This window comes from Epinephelus fuscoguttatus, linkage group LG23 (genome assembly GCF_011397635.1).
Source record: "Epinephelus fuscoguttatus linkage group LG23, E.fuscoguttatus.final_Chr_v1".
In the NCBI taxonomy this organism is placed as follows: Eukaryota; Metazoa; Chordata; class Actinopteri; order Perciformes; family Serranidae; genus Epinephelus; species Epinephelus fuscoguttatus.
In genome coordinates, this window is record NC_064774.1 from 2,438,820 (window position 1) to 2,458,997 (window position 20,178).

At 39.4% G+C, this 20,178-nt stretch overlaps 1 protein-coding gene and 1 pseudogene across 3 annotated transcripts; both read right to left on the reverse strand.

The window, feature by feature from the left end:
- Positions 1 to 779: 779 nt before the first annotated feature.
- LOC125884259 (L-amino-acid oxidase-like) lies at positions 780 to 3,571 on the reverse strand (annotated as a pseudogene).
- A 4,596-nt stretch (positions 3,572 to 8,167) lies between these two features.
- Positions 8,168 to 17,432, reverse strand: LOC125883966 (low affinity immunoglobulin gamma Fc region receptor III-A-like). 3 transcript variants are annotated; one of them, XM_049568651.1, is made up of 11 exons: positions 17,321 to 17,432; positions 17,082 to 17,126; positions 16,536 to 16,772; positions 15,708 to 15,953; positions 15,039 to 15,170; positions 14,198 to 14,254; positions 13,794 to 13,868; positions 12,023 to 12,088; positions 11,782 to 11,879; positions 9,016 to 9,055; positions 8,168 to 8,703 (listed from the first exon to the last, which is right to left on the reverse strand). In XM_049568651.1, the coding sequence occupies exons 1-10, from the start codon at positions 17,349 to 17,351 to the stop codon at positions 9,044 to 9,046; spliced, it is 999 nt and encodes a 332-aa protein (XP_049424608.1). In that variant the 5' UTR covers positions 17,352 to 17,432; the 3' UTR covers positions 8,168 to 8,703; positions 9,016 to 9,043. The 3 variants fall into 3 exon arrangements, with proteins under 3 accessions (XP_049424608.1, XP_049424607.1, XP_049424609.1); XM_049568650.1 differs by having other exon boundaries at positions 8,168 to 9,055; XM_049568652.1 differs by lacking the exons at positions 17,082 to 17,126; positions 17,321 to 17,432 and adding an exon at positions 16,953 to 17,046 and having other exon boundaries at positions 8,168 to 9,055.
- Between the last annotated feature and the right edge of the window lie 2,746 nt (positions 17,433 to 20,178).

Here is a 20,178-nt window from a genome sequence, read left to right on the forward strand (position 1 = left end):
CCTGAATGCTTAGTAAAAAGCAAACATACCTCCGACCCAATGGAGGTGGTAAACTAATCCTAAATGTTATATTATTATATTTCTTAATTCAATGATTTTTAGTGTTAGTGGTCATATTATGTGATTCTGAAAAGTAAAACATTTTGGTTTACCTCGGTATCTTTCAACCTAGACCTTGTTGTCAAATATTTTTGTGTCTATGGGAACAGCAATTAAATTGGTTTAGTATTGAGAGAGAGCACTGCAGCAGAACAGGCTGCAATGTAACCACTCAGATTGTTATTCTGTGTCTGACAGCACTTTGGAAAGGATCTCTACAGAGATAGACCTCTTTGTAACAGAGTAAGATCCTTTATGTTTATGCCAAAACAGAACCATAGTTGCCCCCTTCAAACCCTCCAGCCTTCCTTTGTAAAAGTAGCTATTTTAACATTGTAAAACTCACTTCTTTCAAAGTCAGTAGAAACAAAATAAAACTCAGTGTTTCACCTGCACAGAATAACGGTCGTATTTTATCAGTGCAGCCCAGCAGCCATAAGCCTCCACTTAATCTTTTACCTACAAAAAAAAAAAAAGAAAAAAAAACCCTGTAACTTTAATGGAGCAGATGATGTTATAATTTATTTAAAAACTGAGCTTTTATTTGTCTATGATGAACCACCAATGTGTAACTCAACTGTATGGCCAAAAAGCAAACCAGTGGAAGTCCAACGTACCTTTTGCAAAGCAAATTGTAGCAGTTTGTCAGCTGACTTCCCTTTCTCACTCGGCCACACATCCTAACCCAGATCATCAGGGTGATTTTCCACTGTGCTCGTCTTCTTCAGAATTCCATTAGCATAGTAAAAGGTGTTCCCATCAACCATCCTGAATTTTTTTGAGCTTGACCCCCAGCTCTTTAATAACCAAGTGTAGGATGCTGTGGACAGAGGAGGTGATGGTGGCAGAGTTAGCTTGTGACTGAAAGGTCTCTTTACCATGTGAGACAGTAAATAAAGTGTCAAACAAGACATTTAATAGTGGCACATGTAACATTCCTACACAGTTATTTGAGATTTTTGTGAAGTCACAAAAAAGATAACAACACTAGCAGCCCCCACTGGCCTCAAAAAAAAAAAAAAAAAAAAAAAAAAAATTTTACTGCCAAGTCATATTTCAGCTCTATTCTCTAAATAATAGAAATATAACTGTGCTTCACTGTTACAATTGTATCACCTTTATAATAGCTTAACTATTAACTTCCAGGTTTTTGGAATCTATCAAGTTTCATTTTCTTCTTCCCTTTAATATTTTAAATAATGCTAAGACTAATAATAATAATAATAATAATAATTAGATGCAGGTCTAGAATGTATCCTTGCAACTAAACCCCATGACAAGCTGAAAGCTTCATTAGCATCCCTTTACACAATCACCGTCATACTGTGACAGTGGAGGGCTGCATGCACATGCACATAAACTCACTGGTGGTGACTTGGGATCCTCATGGCTCCCAGGTTGGCATACCAGCCCTCTTCTTCATTCCTGTAGGTCATCACTCGTCCTCCAACACGACCGCTAGCCTCTAACGTGGTTACCTTGTGAGAATAGATAAATGCACACAAGTCCAGTCATATGATGTTTCATAGTTGGTGTATATCTACTTTTGGAGTTCCAACAGCTACGACTGCTGCTCATGCTACCACTACAGCTGTTGCTGCTTTAACAGGTGTTACTAACTTAACTACTTTTCCACCCTTTACTTCAGCAGCACAAACAGTCTGGTGTTACTTTAAAGTCTTTATGTGACATATTCAGAGGAGTTTCATCATCATCCTCACACTAAATAGCAAAAATACTCCATACTAATGTCACATACAGGGCCATAGCTCAGTGATACCCGCATAAGTGTCGGAGAAGGGTAAGTTTTTGGATAGTGTTTTCAGTGTTTATTTCCCGTTTTAAGATCACAGCTTGATGTTTACATCCCAAGCTATTGATATTTTACTGTCTCGCAGTCACAGACACTTTCAGTACAGTTTCATCTCATATGATATAAAGAAGCCTTCATTCACAGTTGAGTTGACTTAACTAATTGATAACAAACCAGTCAAACCAGATAACAACAAGATATCCTGGGTAAGTTGAACTGGCTACGTAGTACACACAGTTCACTTTCAGGTTAAATAGGTTTAACTAGGTTAACTCCCAGCTCCAAAAACTCGTTGACAGCACAAAACATGTTTTTTGTTTTGCCTTGGTTATTATAATATGTATCACATATGAACCTGCTGCATGTACCTTGTGTCCTGCGTCTTGCAGTAGCATGGCAGCTGCCAGTCCAGCCGTGCCAGCCCCGACAATGACAACATGTTGTGATTTATTCGGATGAGGAAGGCCATTCTTAATGGTGTGCCTTAGGACATCGTAGTCTGCGTCATTCAGACATTTGGCCAGGTCCTGCTTCAGGCTGATAGCAGCAGTGTGGCTGGGCAACAGACTGAGCAGCAGCACACTGACAGCAACTGGAAACAAAAAGAAAAACAACAGGAAACTCTCAAAAGATTTGTGATATGCATTGATGTTTGACTGAACATTTTATCATAGTACAAAGAATCAGATCGACCAAATAATTCTGTGACACAGTTTTGACAGTTTGCATCCTCTTTTGATTTCAGATCTACTTTTTGCATGTTTGCATCCTGAAATAATTTTATCAGCCACATTTTTTTTCATTTTTATAACCCCAAAATATTTAAATAAGTTCTTAATTTTACAGTTATGTCATCTGCCAAAGCTCCTGAAAGCAAAAAGCTCATTTAAAACCCCAGTAGATATGTATACATCCATTCACCATTCATTCATCATTCATAGGAACTCTCCTCATAAGCTGAATTGCATTCTTACCTACAGGCAAATACCCCATTTTGCTCTTTAGCATTCTTCGGTGTACCAATTGAAAAGCTATAGCTATATTCCCCTGTAATTAGTATCAAATTACACTGGTTCTTTCACTTATTAAATCAACTGTTACCAAGTACTTCACCGAACCAAAGACTTTCTCTAGTTTCACATGCTAATTCTATAAATGAAACTTGCACCAAATGTATAATCTTCCAATAAAGGCAATATGTTATTCAGTAGGACTCAGATCTACAACTACTGAATCAAAAGAGAAAATAAATAAAGAAAAGCTTTCATCTCTACGGTGTAAGATCATGTGAAGTGGAATGGTGTTCTTTGACTCTATTTGATCACTTCTCCATTTTGGGCCACCTTGTTATCCATCATCCCTGAAAGATCGTACGGTGACTACAGAATTAAGAATCTTTTTTATCAGCATGAGATTTAAGCCAATTTCGAGAATAAATTTGGGTATTGTAGGATTCTGCAAGCCACAGAAACTTTGGAAATTATTATGTAGTGGAGACCCATTATCATTATGACAGACAATACTTGCTGTGAAATACTCACATAATTTCCACGCCACCACACCTGGATCCATCTCAGTCTGGAAGCTTGTCTTCTTTCCCCCTTTGGTGGCCTTTAGCTTGGGTTCCCGAGCTGCCAGTTCTTCTTTCATGGCATCCATCTCTGTCTGTTGATCATTCGCGTTGTGAAGTGTTTTTCGGAGAACTTTGCTCTGTCTCTAAAACTGTGAATCATAGAATCGCTGCTGCTTTTATATTGTTTGATAGGTGATAATTTGTTCTCATGGGCCTCCTTCAGGCAATCAAAGAGACTCTGTGTTGGTGGGAAAATGTCATAAAATACTTTTCATATTTCTCGTGAAAAGCTATTCATGCACAAACTGGTTTAATTCAGGTCAGTCAAAAGGATTGAGGAGTGTCTTAGAATATTTGTGAAATAACACAGGATCATAGCAAAACAAATGTCTACACAAAAGCTGCACACCTGCAGCCTTACAGATACATGCATGTATACACACATTTAGGCAGCATTGCTACCACCTCTTCTGTTCTTTATTGATGGTAGTAATAATGCTAGGCACTGGTTCTCAACCTGGGGGTCATGACCACCACCGGGGGTCGCCAAAGCTCAACTGAGGTTTGTGAGGCATTCTTGATTTTTAAGGCGTGTAAGAAAACTTTTTGAATATATACAGTAGGCCTATATCTCAGCACTTCATTTATTTCTCTGAATAAAACTACCCAAAATCGTTATTTTTAATGTTTAGATTTATTTAAGATATAAACTCAAAAAAACAGCTTCACTCTCGGCCAAACTGCCTCACCTTGCATCAGAAGTACACGGCTAAACAACCAAAGAGCTGCTGGAACAATGGCCAAGCATCAGGGAGATGCAAACACTTATTTTATGGATATTAATGAACACCAATAACAATAACTGTGCAAAACAACTGATAACCTGCATTATTAATCCAAAAAGTGAACACAATACCTGCAGGAAGATTGTGAAAAACAAGCAATTTGGATTTATTTTAAGCAGGTTATTTCCTGTTCGTAATACATCAGAAATGATTTTTTCTGATATTTGTAGGAACTTTTATAAAACTCTGTCTGTATTATAATTTCAAATTTTGAACAACCATACAAATGACAAATTATGTCACTCAGGGGTCATAAGTTGACTCAGTGATAGAAAAGGGGGCCCTTCAGGAGAAAGTTGGTAACCACATCAGGGCTAGCCCTAATACATGCTGGTAATTATACAATAATTAGCTGCCTGTTGCTTTTCTCAGGAAAATGTGGGCTTGCACGAGCTTGTTTACTGGTCTGCAGAAGTTTCACCAGGTTTTGACCAATAACTTAAAATGTGTCCTGAGAAACACTCGATGATAGCAAAACAAACATCTAAACTGATGCTTCAAAGCTGCAACCTTAAACATCTATGGCAGTAAAATACAGCATACACATTTAACACATATATAACATTTTTTGCTATAATGAGCATATTGATTCTTGTGTTATGGCCAAAAAAACTCCTGCAGGAGTAACACAGTTGATGAAACTGGCAAAATATAGAAAAAATGACGTACAGTACAGGCCAAAAGTTTGGACACACCTTCTCATTCAATGCGTTTTCTTTATTTTCATGACTATTTACATTGTAGATTCTCACTGAAGGCATCAAAACTATGAATGAACACATGTGGAGTTATGTACTTAACAAAAAAAGGTGAAATAACTGAAAACATGTTTTATATTCTAGTTTCTTCAAAATAGCCACCCTTTGCTCTGATTACTGCTTTGCACACTCTTGGCATTCTCTCCATGAGCTTCAAGAGGTAGTCACCTGAAATGGTTTTCCAACAGTCTTGAAGGAGTTCCCAGAGGTGTTTAGCACTTGTTGGCCCCTTTGCCTTCACTCTGCGGTCCAGCTCACCCCAAACCATCTCCATTGGGTTCAGGTCCGGTGACTGTGGAGGCCAGGTCATCTGCCGCAGCACTCCATCACTCTCCTTCTTGGTCAAATAGCCCTTACACAGCCTGGAGGTGTGTTTGGGGTCATTGTCCTGTTGAAAAATAAATGATCGTCCAACTAAACGCAAACCGGATGGGATGGCATGTCGCTGCAGGATGCTGTGGTAGCCATGCTGGTTCAGTGTGCCTTCAATTTTGAATAAATCCCAACAGTGTCACCAGCAAAACACCCCCACACCATCACACCTCCTCCTCCATGCTTCACAGTGGGAACCAGGCATGTGGAATCCATCCGTTCACCTTTTCTGCGTCTCACAAAGACACGGCGGTTGGAACCAAAGATCTCAAATTTGGACTCATCAGACCAAAGCGCAGATTTCCACTGGTCTAATGTCCATTCCTTGTGTTTCTTGGCCCAAACAAATCTCTTCTGCTTGTTGCCTCTCCTTAGCAGTGGTTGCCTAGCAGCTATTTGACCATGAAGGCCTGATTCGCGCAGTCTCCTCTTAACAGTTGTTCTAGAGATGGGGTCTGCTGCTAGAACTCTGTGTGGCATTCATCTGGTCTCTGATCTGAGCTGCTGTTAACTTGCGATTTCTGAGGCTGGTGACTCGGGTGAACTTATCCTCAAAAGCAGAGGTGACTCTTGGTCTTCCTTTCCTGGGTCGGTCCTCATGTGTGCCAGTTTCGTTGTAGCGCTTGATGGTTTTTGCGACTCCACTTGGGGACACATTTAAAGTTTTTGCAATTTTCCGGACTGACTGACCTCCATTTCTTAAAGTAATGATGGCCACTCGTTTTTCTTTAGTTAGCTGATTGGTTCTTGCCATAATATGAATTTTAACAGTTGTCCAATAGGGCTGTCGGCTGTGTATTAACCTGACTTCTGCACAACACAACTGATGGTCCCAACCCCATTGATAAAGCAAGAAATTCCACTAATTAACCCTGATAAGGCACACCTGTGAAGTGGAAACCATTTCAGGTGACTACCTCTTGAAGCTCATGGAGAGAATGCCAAGAGTGTGCAAAGCAGTAATCAGAGCAAAGGGTGGCTATTTTGAAGAAACTAGAATATAAAACATGTTTTCAGTTATTTCACCTTTTTGTTAAGTACATAACTCCACATGTGTTCATTCATAGTTTTGATGCCTTCAGTGAGAATCTACAATGTAAATAGTCATGAAAATAAAGAAAACGCATTGAATGAGAAGGTGTGTCCAAACTTTTGGCCTGTACTGTACATGTTTCTCAACTTGTGTTTAGTCTTATGTGTTTTAGCACCTGCAGCTATTTCAGGCAAAACTGTCTCAATCTTCCATGTTTGTGTTGGGGAAAAAAGGCTTACACATGGTTTTGATAGCCCTTATACCTACTGGGGGTGAAAACTACAACGATTGGCAGCCTGTTGGGGTTGTACCAACTTTTTTACTGGTCTGCAGTAGTTTCACTAGTAATTGATCAATATCTTAAAATATTTCTTACATTGGTTGATAGCAAAACAAATGTCCAAACACAGTAAAATGCTCTTAAATTTTGATACATGGTAATCATATTTGTCTGCTATAAATAACACACACTTTGACCTCTACTACACCATCACAGATTATGGAAATTAATGTCAAATACAAAGAGGTATATTGTTACAACGTACCCCAGTACCGGGGTGTGTTGTAACACGAATGGGGGATGGATGTAACAATTAAATTATTGTGCTTAAAAAAGATTCACAATAGGCTAAATGTATTCATGCACTTTAATGAATAATAAAGAAGGAACAATAAACTTATAAGAATACAATAATTATAATATTAAAATAAATAGAAATGTATAACATAAATACAAAAAATAAGTACAATAAAATAAATAAAATAAAGAATAATAAAGTATTAACCTGTGTGTTTGTTTGTGTGTGTGTGCACGTTGTAGCCTGAATGAGGTTGACGTATGAACAGCATTTTAACAGTTGAACAATAAACACTTTCGAAGAGTTACAACCCTCCCCATGCCTAGCAGCCATGAAAGAGCTAACCGTTTTTAGCATTTAGCTTCAAAGCTAACACTAATGAAACACATCAAATAGAGAAACTACTACTTGAACCTATATACGTGAAACAATTGTACATACAACACAATGGACACTATGCAAAAAACAACTGTGATGAAAATGTTTGGTTTCTCACCTGAAAAACTGTTTTTTGGCTCTAGAACAGACAAATTTGGACTCAGAGACATGCGGCTTCACCAGTGAGCTCCAATTGTAAATGGGCATGGACTATGTTGATGATGTCACCACAGCTCGTTTCTAATTGGCCAAACTGAGAGTGTTACAACTATCCCTTTGTTACAACCATCCCCGGTCTCCCCTTCTTACATGGTGAATTAATTCATCTCTTAATGGAGGCACACACAGCTTAAACCCTTCAATTATTAATGCAACTGTACATCTATCAGCCCGGTCAAAATGAGTCAGTCAGTAACCTTTTCTCAAGATTGTGAAGATAGTACACTGTTAACCACAAACTCTGTGCTTCAGATCAAAATGACACTGTTAAGAGTGCATTTGAAAGCTGCAGCAGACCAGTTCCTGTGAACAGAGTTCTCACGCAGAGATGGAGCGAGTTGGTTTAACTGTCAGACCATAATGAAACCATAATGATACTTTTTAAAAACAGACACAGAAACTCAGACGACTGCATGACAACATAAGTCCATTTTAAAATGCTTCAAGCTTCACATGACCTTACAACCATGTCATTCCAGCTCATTAAAGTACACTGTTATTAAAATATGAACACAATGTTAACTGATAATAAAAAATGTACAGATGGCTGTGCTAAGTGAATGTACTGTACACAAGCTGCACCATTTTTATCAACATGCTCATTAAAGAAACTGCATTGTCTCTCAACTCAGTTTGTTCCTCCATTATTTTGCTTTATTTATACATTATAGAAATATATAATACTAATTTGTAATACAGTGCAGTGCTAATTTCATTAACAAAAACTATGACAAAAAATAATTCAAAAACCTTTTGTTTGCGGTGACAGTGACAAGAACCTGAAAAGCTAAAAATAGATCTTGGTAATAAAAGCCATGACAAAATCAATGTTTCATATTTGTTGATGAGACAAGACAGGGTGAAAATGTCAGTGGTGGACTAACTTACATTTAAAATGTGAAGAAACAACTGCCATGCTTGCAGTTATTTTCTAATGTCACATGAGTAGTATGAGCTCGGAGCGCCGACAGGCTGCTAAACTCCAGGAAATAGTCCGCACCAGGAGCAGCGTCAGCCGCTGGTGTGTGTTGTGAGCTGTAATTCAGCAGTAAATAATCAGCCATGTGTTGTATTTTATACAACCTGTCACCTTGAGTCTGATTTCTGATTCATGTATTAGCCTAACTGAATAAGTTTAAATAGATAAATAAACTGAAAAATTCACTAAAATGTTTGTCGACTAAAACCATTAAAGATAAAAATGACTTAAAACGTATAAGCATTTTTGTGTCAAGACTGAGGCTAAAATTAGCTGCTAAAATGAACACTGATACAGTGACATATGGGGGATGTGTTAGTTCCTTGTTGTCACTCTGCACTCTGCACTGTGTGAAACCGTGAACACACCTTTTTAAGTTCCACCGTGAATTAGCAGTCACTCAGCAGGCTGTAAGACACATCCAACAACACAGAACAAACAGAAACAACATGTACACAAAGTATGTCAGGGTGGTGCAGACATTTTAAATTAAAAAATATAAAACATTTAAAGACATTTTTTTTCCCCAAAACTTGCTTCAAGACTTGAAACTGTCATTAATAAAATCAGAAAAACTAAAGATAAAACAAAAAACTTTTCTCACTGAAATAACTGAATGAAATGAGTAGGTTGAAATTGTTTCATGAAACCAGTTCATGACACAAATTTGACTATAAAGCTTTTTCCAAACTAAAAGGTGATGATTATATTTAGGTTACTTTCAGTGACGTGCCATCAGGTAGCCAAGCTAGGCAGTTCTTCCCCTGTCTCCTTTGTAAATTACATTTTCTAAACCAATAATATTTCCTGATATAAACTTTTATTAGTGATATAATTGTTTATCTTTGGAATTCTACACTTGTGTATTAATTTAATAGTTTTGACGTTACCATGAGAAATATAGCCGTTGCGCAACACTGAGTGTAAAAATACTTGGGAGAACAGCAGTGCCTTAACTCCCCATTCAGTGTGAATGCAGGCCAAAAAAAATGTGCATGTGCACGTCCATGCTGTGTTCTACACATTAATGTCACAAAGCAGAACTCTCCTGTGCCTTTTTACATAACTATGCCAGAAATGACATTTGTCCATTTGTCATACTGGAAATATGGGCAGTTGGCTTTGGGCGCCACTACGTCAGAGCTAACTGTAGCTAACGCATGTCAACATCAATGTTATCATGGCGGTGGACGCAGACATCTCCAAACTGAACAATCAGTCATAGCAAGAGGGAAGACAACCTCGTTCTCTGTTCTCTGCCCCAGACAGAGCAAGCCCTCCAACCACTCTCTGTATGGGGACCCCCGTCCCATGGGCCCCAGTATTGCCTGGTGTGAGCGTCCCTGCGCATGTGTGTGCATGCATAAAGTGAACAAAGAAATACTTTATAAGGTTTAAATGGCTTTCATAACTCAATGCCTACCCTGTTCCTGACTTCATGGCACGTTACTGGCTACATTTAGAAATATTGATTTTATACTAAAATTCCCAAATTATTGTGAAACATTTTTGATACGACACATTAGTGTTCTCATTTTGAAAAGCTTGAAAATTAAAGTTGAGACAATTATGTATATGGGAATGCTGCTGGAATTGGGGCCACATTCAGGTTATATTTAAGTTTACTACATATGTAAAATTCCAACCAAATCACCAGAAAAAAACATTTTATACTCTTGCAAACCATGGATATGTTACGTATGCACATTATGTATTAGATACATAGAAACTTCACATTTTAACAACGCTGTGGCTGAAGTATGGTTAGGTTTAGGTGCAAAAACAACTTAGCTAAAATTAGGAAAAGACCATGTCTGTGGCTTAAAATGCCCAATTTTTGGGCACAATCCGGGCAGAAAATGCAGCAATATCTTTGTAACAAACAAAATTCTTTTCTAAGCACTATCTCTGCTGGAAAAACAGCAACAAATTGTGACAAAACACCCTATTTTGGTGTATAAAAAGCAGTTGGAAACACACTGACTCACTAAATCACAACCAGTTTCATTGTCTGTCAGTCTTAAACAGTGGTCTGCAGGTTGGCAGGGGTCTGGCAGGTGACACACCATCCACCATCCCCTCCACCTCAACATGACAAAGACTCACTTATACACACCGTCGTCGATATAATATGTGAGAAATGTGCAAATGTAACATATTTGTGCTCTGCAGAAACATATAATGCCACATTTTCTTCTGGCAAATGGGAGTTTCTGACTTGTAAACAGAGTCCACATCAGAATCTGCATCATAATTACATCTCCGGAGCTTTGAAAACTGCAAGTTAATTCAACTTGCCTGAAATTCAGACAGGCATGGCTGCCTATTTCCAGCCAAGTTTCTTATTTAAAGGCGCTGTATGTAAGAATGTTGCCAAAACGGTTACTGCACTCAAATTCAAAATACTGCTGCGAGTCGTGTCCGCCCCCCCCCCCCTCCCCTACAGATTCGAGGTTGCTGGACAGCGGCATGCTGGAGACTGATTTGTTTGCCCACGGACGGCTGGCGTGGCAGGGCCGCGTCGCCCCATCCTTGATCTTCGGTTTTCCAGCGGACCGTTCGAGTAAGTCCAGCTTCTCTGCTGCTAACGCTGCTGCCGGGATACAGCTGAGGAGGAGCCGGCTGCTAATGCTATGTACCGGGATGCTGCTAATGCTGCTTGCTGTGCTGCTGTAGCTCAGGCATAACTGGCAACTCGGATGCTGAGAGTCTACTGACTGCGTGACTGGTAGACGGCGGTGAGTGGCGCAACAGGCCAAAACACAAATTCAAAACATAAACATGATTTGCGGACTGTAATTTTTTTTTTTTAAATGCAAATATTCTGGCTGTACTATTGTTGGTGAGATCAGTATGTTATATGAACATTATTCCTTAGTCTCTGTGACATATTAGAAGGATTTTACGACTATTGGCTTTAGATTTCTTACATATAGCTCCTTTAAAATTGAATCAGACGTAAATTCATATATGTTGTAGTTTTATACAATCAAGGTACAGTATTTTACAACCCTCACATACGACCAAATTTGCATCATGAGTTTTCCAATGATGTAAGTTGTAAATATAGGAATCTTTCCAACCTCTACATCCATCCCATACAGTATGCTATGAATGTGAAAGAGAGGTCTTACCAGCTGGACTGTAGAATATAAGGCATTCCTTGATAAAGATGGGTTGGCACCTGCTGAGGGAACAGAAATTGCTGTCATGGTGGATACTCCTGGTTCTGCTGTGAAAATAGATAAAAATGATGTCAGTATGTTGGTAAAATATTGACTTACTAGAACATTCAGTGACTTTTTTCTTTACAATATTGGTGTTGTCTCTGATATTGGTTTAATCCCAACATCAGTTACGATTTAAATGTCTCACCCAGTTGTTGAGTATCATCTGGGCCTAAGGTGTAGTAAATGGGTGAAGACACCGATGTATCCTCATCTGACGGAGAGAGACAGTGTTAGGCAGCTGATGGATGGATATATTTACATATGTGATGATGCTGTGGATCAATCCAGAGTTAAGCTGGAAATTGTGTTTGTTCCCTTGAATGGTTTTCATTGTATCCGGACTAGTTTCACATTTTGGGAAATGTGGCTATTTGTCGTCTTGAGTTACCTTAGTGTTAAGTACTGACCTGGAACCAGGAGGAAATTATCTTAGATTATCTATATCTTGTTTGTTTTATTCATACACAAACAAAATTGTAAAAATTCAAAAATGTGGACTTCCTGAAGTCTTTGGTTGGCTTTTATTAGCTTGCATTGGCTTAGCTTTGTGTTCCTGGTTATACCAAGCATTATGCCAGCATCACATCCTCGTTCCAGCTTCACTCTTAAAACACAGATATGTGAAAGGTATCAATCGAACTCAGGAAGAAAGCAAATAAAAAAAAATCAGAATATTCCTTTAAAATTCATTCTATATTATCAGTCTTGGACCTCACTCATCTTGCACTTCTCTGTCTTGTGGGGTACCCCAGGGCTCAATTCTGGATCTTATTTTGCTTTTGCTGTGCTCTGATTGTATTTTTTCTCATTACTAGGATTTTGTTTTTCCTTATTATGCAGATGACACCCAAATTTATATGTTAATTAAAATATCCACAAACCCAATGGTTGAATCCGGCCAGTGCTTTGTACTTCTCCTCTCCCATTATAATTTTTCAGTAAAAACAACCACTTTTCATAGCACTATCCCAGTTGGAAATGCAGTGATGCCACTGTAAAAAACAACTGCCTTTTTTTTTTGGCAGTATCCCCCTTGGAAACACAGCAACAAAAAATACCCACATTTGGTGGTAAAAGAGCTGCTGAAAAGGCTGCAATGACTCACTAAAATAAAACCAGCTTTCTTATTTGTTGGTCTCAAACAGTGGTCTGCAGCTTGGAGGTGTCTCACCTCGGTGTCACGACATCCACAGTTGCCTTCACCTCAGGATGAAAAAGTCAGCTCACATACTGTGCAACATTAAAGACGTTGATATGATGTGTATGAAATGAACAAATGTATTGTATTCGTGGTTTGCAGAAGTGCACAATGCCAACATGATCCTCTCGTGCCTGGGCTGCTGTGTTATGGCTGTGATCATTGCTTGTAAACTGAGATGTTTATACTGTTAAATCTCAAACATTCCCAAACTTGAGCAAACAAGAGAAAACGTGTAATATTACAGAAATGTTAACTTTAAATTGAATGCACGTCTAAAGTGACCATTTTGTTCTGTGTAAAGCCAACTCATAACCTCTACTCCACATACACTGAGGGGCCCTTGTTTTCTCTGTGGTTGTCTTTTGTGGTTTGAAACCAGGAAGCTAAAATTACCACCAGCACATACACATTTATCACCAGCACCCAGCATCTCACAAAGACTGAGACAATGGCAAACATTTTTACTGTATAATTATAATGAAACTTTTAACGCTTGTTACACCATAATCATATTTTTGCACTACAACTCTTATTAGTACTAAAGGGTGAGGCAGCGACTTTGTAAACCAGATGATACATTCTAAAACAAAACTGAGCTTTTCACTAAACTAAATATACAATGTAGATACTGCTTGCTGTGGTAGGTATTTGTCATGAGGTAGAAAAGTGTGTCAAGTAAGACATAAAGGAAAAATAACAATGTCTTTTGAAGTACCTTTCTTCTTCCTGTTTTTTGTTACAGCAGCATACATCACTTTGTCCTCATCAGCTGCACCGGCCTCTACAGAGACTGAAACAAATAACATCTATCACTTCACATAGCAGACACTGTAGACAGACAAATACCTAGACAAAATACAAACAGGAAATTCATGTTGTCTGTTCCCTAATTTGTTTTCATATCACAAATGACATAACAATTATCAACAGTAATGACACCAGACAGGATGATTTCACTTTAGTTTTTTTTCAAACTCACTCTGTGGTTAAATAGGTTATTGACATTGGCATTTAATACTTGATATTAAATTGTATCATTTAATTTGCTGCCTTGTTTGAAGTGCTTTGTTGTATGGGTTGTTGAAAGTGCTGCTATTGATTCGTAGTTCGTGTTCTCACCTGTTTGGTTCTCAGCTGAGCTTGAACGAAGAGTCACTGTGGACAGATAGTCCAATACTGCAGTACAAGAAAGGAAAAATAACAACATCAACAGGGAAAAAAAGGAAGAGAAGATGAAGGTATTTGAGACATGATAGAGAAAATATTATTATTTTGTGCTTTATTTTATGACTGCAATTATCCAGGGTGCTCTTACACACCTGGTACATTTTACTACGAAAAGTAATGCACCAAAGTTCATACATATCCCACATAATGATGAGCCTGTAATTGGTTCATAACCCACATCTTTTGGAAGGCTGTGATCATGTGACTAATGCACTGATGGGAGTAAAGAAGGAAGCAGTCCAGTAAGGAGGCAGGTTGGGGCGGTGGATGGGTCGCAAAACAAAGGACTTTCCCCCGTTGCTTGGAGACCAGTGCTTGTAACCGTGTGAACTTTGAGTCATTTTAAGGTACGTCCTCACCATGTTTCTTTTCCTTTACATGCCTAAACCTAACCTCCATAACTTTACGTTAATTACGTAAATTTATGTCAAGGACATAACATCATTTATGGGCCTCTAAATTCATAGGAACGTTCGAACTGTTGTGTGCATTTTCTTAGGAAATCATACAAGCCTTTGTATGAGAATATCTTGAATATAACAATGAATGGATTCATTTAAAAATGGGTAGAAACAGCCGACTATATAAACTAAATAAATAAATAGAAATAACACATTTTCAGAGTAAAAGCACACATGTTTCAAGAATTACATTAAGGGGAAGTGCACCTTTCAGGACAACAACAACTATGAGTGCTTCAAGCAACAAAGTTATAGGAGGGATGTATCTGTACCTCTGTGCCCATACCCTTTGCAGAGGTGAAGTAGTCCCACCACCAACAGCAGAACCATCAATAAGAGAGTCGTAACAATCCATGGAGTAGGACCAGAGAAGCTGGGATTGGATGAGGTTGCAGTAGTCTCTTCTGGAATGACAATATAAGACATTTTGACTTCGAATGTGCTGGGATATGGCTCCTGTAAGGACACTGATAGCAGCCTTGTAAACCATGTCCCTTGGTACTCTGGGTGCTCTCTCTCTTCATGCTCTTTCTTTAATCAAAGGTTTTCTGCCAAAAAGGTTTTGTCACAGCTCTTTGACAGCAAAAGAGACACGGAGGAGAGAGGAGAGGAGGATGTGTCTGAGGCTGATAATGATGCATCCTTCTGTGAAGCTTGGGTTTGACCCTCCTGTTGGCTCCGAACCACAAGCTGATTCTGTTCTCTCTCAGCCTCCAAGAGTGGACACATTACCATCCAAAACAGGGAAGTTAACATGGTTCCTCCCCCTACTGTAAAAGATCAGCAAAAATCAGCACACTTGTTTCAGATATTTAAATCAGCCATTTAAACTTTGTATGATGGGAATCTGAAAGTATTTTAACAAGGGAATCAGATTCAACAACTTTGCCTCAGGTCTTTGGGGCTGCAGCAGTAATTTCTATCACATTGCAGTGACTCACCTCCGACAGCCATCCAGCTCTCTGGTGACTCTCCAGCTCCAGAGATGTGACACTTGTAGAGTCCTTCATCAGACTTGGACACACTGTGGATGGTCATCTCTCCTGTAGAGCTGCTCCTGATGAGGAGGCCATCTTTGTAGAAATCAGCTGTCAGGTTTGAGGAAGTCGTTTTGTTTCTGCAGGTCAGAGTCAGGTTGTTGCCTTCTTCCACAGGGAGGACAGGACTCTCCAGGATCACTGAACCAGCTGAAAAAACATGTGTTTGATTTTTATCTCAAATGAAACTGATGATGAATTTATGACAAAATCATGTTGTCCTAATGCAAACCTCCATGAAGTACTCCATGTCCTGAATGTTTTAGATCTCTCCGAGTCTGTTTAGACCTGGAATTAACATGCATTTTGGGTGATCCGATCACACATAGGCTAAACTAAATACAAGTGTAAACAAGTTAAACAAAGTTCAGCATACTCTCATAGAGCAGTTCACGATATCCCCCGAAAAATACATGTACAACAGTTTGTTTGATATAATACTGGATAGAATGTGAATCTGGAGATGCATGACAGGCACAGGTGTGACCAGCATTATGTCTTGGCTGTCCACAACTGTTTCGATCACTGTCACGGATGTTAGTACCAGGTCTAAATAGGGCCTCCCTGCTCCGACACAGCTGATTTTAATGATGAGCTTGTTTTCAAGCAGCTTCAGGACTTCACAGAGAGTTGATCATTTGAATCAGCTGTGTTGGGGCAGGGAGAGATCTAAAACATGAAGGACATGGGGCACTCCAGGAGAGGTTTGAAATGCTGCTAATGCAAACGTACCAGTGACAGTGATGTTGACGCTGTTGCTCTTCTTCCCCCCTTTACCCTCACACCAGTACTCTCCACTGTCGTCTAGATAAGCATTTTTAATGGCGCAGGATGACATTGATGATGTCAGACTGCTAGAAGTTTTACATGAGAGCTCCTCCTCCTCTTTGAGCCCCTCACAGTGGAAAGTTACAGGTTCATATTCAAAGAACTGCAGTCTGTTTGGTTCAATATGAAGAACTGCTGAATCTGAAAACAAAAAAAAAAAAAGAGATTTGCTCTCAGATCACATCTTAACTACTGGAATATAGTTCTCCAGTAATAGAACCAAATTAAATCAAATGGATGCATCTGCACATAAAAAGTAATGATAACATCCTCTCTTTTTTAAAAAAAAAAAAAAGTCTTATACATTGAATGTCAGCTCACCAAAGTCACAGCAGAACATATTTTCCTCCTTTTCTTTCATACTCTGCCACAAACACCTCCCAGCAGAAACTGTATCCTTACAACAGTTGATGATTTAAAAACACAAATGAGCATCTAACTGGTTCTTACCAACTTTCTGATCACCTGCGCACAGCAGGAACAACACAGTCATCACTGAGGAGACAAAGAAGAACAGCTAAACATACAGAGACATGCTTATGAAGTCCATATGCTTTTTGCCTGCAGCTGCTCCTCACAGTCTACGTATTATCTGTTAAATCTCATAACTGATACAGAAACATTAAGAGATCACAGAATTTCTGAACTTCTTTCTCATTTAGTTTTAATCAAACAGACTCAGTACTCACACAGTGTGATGCAGAGAGCTGTGACCTCCATGTTGTCTTGCTGCTGACTGACTGAACATCACACTGAAGTATAGGAAGCAGGTGAGAACTGGCCTCTTCCTGTGTGGCTTTGTTCTGCTCTTGATGCAACACTAAATTTGGTCTGAGGACTGAAAACCTTTGTCTCAGAGACAGAGCTGCTGTCATGGTAGAAATAACCTCAGTGGTTAAATTAAATTTCAGTGGGTGGAGCCAAAGAACAAAGACTTATACAAAACTAAAATAACTAATACTACTTTTTTCAGTGTCACTGAGGCTTGCAGAAGAGTTTCCACCCACACTAGCAGTTTACTAAGACATATATAGGCACAAAATGTTTTGATCTAAATGCTAAATGCTCAGGCCAAGGCCAACAAGGACATGCTGACGTTAAGGGGGCATAATTTTAACTGTATTCACCATCTTAGTTCAGCATGTTAACATGCTAGCACATGCTAATTGGCATTTAATTCAAAGTGCAGCTGAGGCTGATGGGACTGCCTGTAGTTGTCAAGATATGTCAATAAAAAGCAAAAATGTTAACCTCATGGTGCTGGTACAGGGCGGTCAGGATGTTATTCAAGTCATTAAGACTCATCATCTGGGAGTCATGAATATATGTTCACAGTTTTGTAAAATGTATCCTCCCGAGAGACAAAAGACGTCATCTTTGACTTCAGGAGACACTGTGAGGACCATTCTTCCCTAACAATCAGCAGACAGGAAGTGGACAGGGTCACCAGCTTTAAGTTTCTGGGGACTTACATCAATGAGGACCTTACATGGATGATCAACTCCTCTGTCCTGGTTAAAAAGGCTCAACAGCGGTTCTACTTCTTAGATACACTGAAAAAGAACAACCTGTCTGCAGAGCTGCTCAGAGCCTTTTGCCACTGTTTCACTGAGTGTTCTAGCATACTGTCTAACAGCCTGGCAATCTAACCAATAACTGTCAAGACATTTTCTTTAAACCATAAATGTCTTGGTCACTGGTGGGTGACAGCCACAATCTCCATCCACATGTTCAAACAATGTGAGGGTAACATTGCATAAGTGCCCCCTCAATGCCCCAGTGGTAGATAAACATCATAAAGTGTCCTCTAGGCTGCCCTTCAAATGACGAAGTGCCCTTTAAAGTGCCCTTCAAGTAAAGAAGCTTGATGCAGTTCCCTCTAGAGCAGTGGTTCCCAACTGGTCCGGAAACAGTGTCCATATTTCTCCTTAGTCATTAGTTCAGGGTCCACACAGTTTAATACATTCAGCGTCGTACTTGCATTTGGCCATGATATTGAACTAGTGTGCTGTCTCTGTGAAGTAGTAGTAGTTTTTGACAAATGTGACATGTTTGCTACTCACATGTGGTCCATTTGGAATGGACCTGTGCCCCACTTTTGGACCCAGACCCACCAGTTGGTAACCACTGCTCTGGAGTGCTCTTTGAGTGAAGAAAATGTCATGCAGTGCCCTCTAGTGAGCACTTTAAGTGAGGAAAACACAATGCAGTGCCCTTTAAGTGAAGAAAATGTGATGAAGCGCCCTTAAATGCCTTTCAGGTAAAGAAAACATGAACCGCCCCCTAGTGTGCACTTCAAGTAAAGAAAACACGATGAATTGATGAAATTCAGTTAGTACTGTATGTTTCTGGCTGATGGAATGTATAGTTACAGTAGCTAACAATACACACAGATTGCTGCTCATTAAAGATTAACAAACACACAGGGCCGCCCCTCCCTAAACGCAGAACACGCGCTGTGCGTAGGGCCTCATCTTCCATGGGGGGCCACATTTTGTGCGAGGGGATGCATTTGCACATATGTGCAATGGATGCGCACATGCGCTACCGTGAGGCGTGCATAGAATCAGCTCAAGGAAGGAGAGAAGAGACCTGACTGCCCATGCATCGCTGCAATGATTGACAGCACTCGACATCTGAAAAATAAGAGGGGTGCGCTGGCAGGTACTTGCAGAGCTGCCGCAGGTGAAGACGACATGTCATCCAAAAGAGCCTCAGGAGTATGTGCGAGGGCGGGCGGGTAGGCTCCACGGAGGGGGAGACCCGAGCCTTGGGGGTATGCGCGGGGCCGGGAGGTGGAATGTCTCTGTATTTTATTTCTGTTTTCAGTGTTTAATTAAGGTGGGAGAGGCGGAGGGCTGAGGGAGATCGGACGCCTCTAGAGAGGGGAGAGGGAGAAATATAACAAAATAAGATTAAATAGGAAAAACCTGTCTCCCTCTTTTATTTTATTTTCAGTGTTTAATCAAGGGTGGGGGATTGAGGTGGTGGAAGTTACTTTCTTTTGATGAGTAATTGATGGCTATTTGTGACTCAGATTTGTTTATTTATTTATTTCAGTTTGAAGTTATTTTTATTTAATATTTATTTATTTATTTCAGGTTGAATTTTTATTTTATTTGACTCATACAGCCAAACTACTGTATCTACAGTACATTTGTTATTGCCAGTAAAGGTTGTCAAGTTAAATGGCAAGTTGTTGTACGGTCATTTTGTACCTATGATACATTTGGGATGGGGGCCTCCAAATAAAATTTCGCTTAGGGCCCCAATTTGGTCAGGGGCAGCCCTGCAAACACAGCTTACTAGAGCACATGTGATTTTAGAGGACTTTGAACATGACACTACTTCACTGACAACAAGGAGGATACTGCCTGAACTGCTAAAAGGTAGGCTTAAAAATATACGTATATGATTAATGCAAAATCAACAGTGCTCTGAAGTTCTTATTTTAAAGTTAGATACCTGCCCTTCACATTAGTGAATAAAGACTGAGGGGAAACACTATTGATAGCTCTAAGATGGAATATATGTGTCATATGATCAT

Bases quoted from the DNA above. Each gene is read 5' to 3' on its own strand.
- LOC125883966 (XM_049568651.1), bottom strand. From the start codon at position 17,351: ATGGAGGTCACAGCTCTCTGCATCACACTGT. The intron at 13,869-14,197 runs GTGAGAACACGA...TATTTGTTTCAG, and splicing joins CTCAGCTGAGAACCAAACAG to TCTCTGTAGAGGCCGGTGCA. The intron at 11,880-12,022 runs GTGAGACATTTA...CTATTTTCACAG, and splicing joins AGATGATACTCAACAACTGG to CAGAACCAGGAGTATCCACC.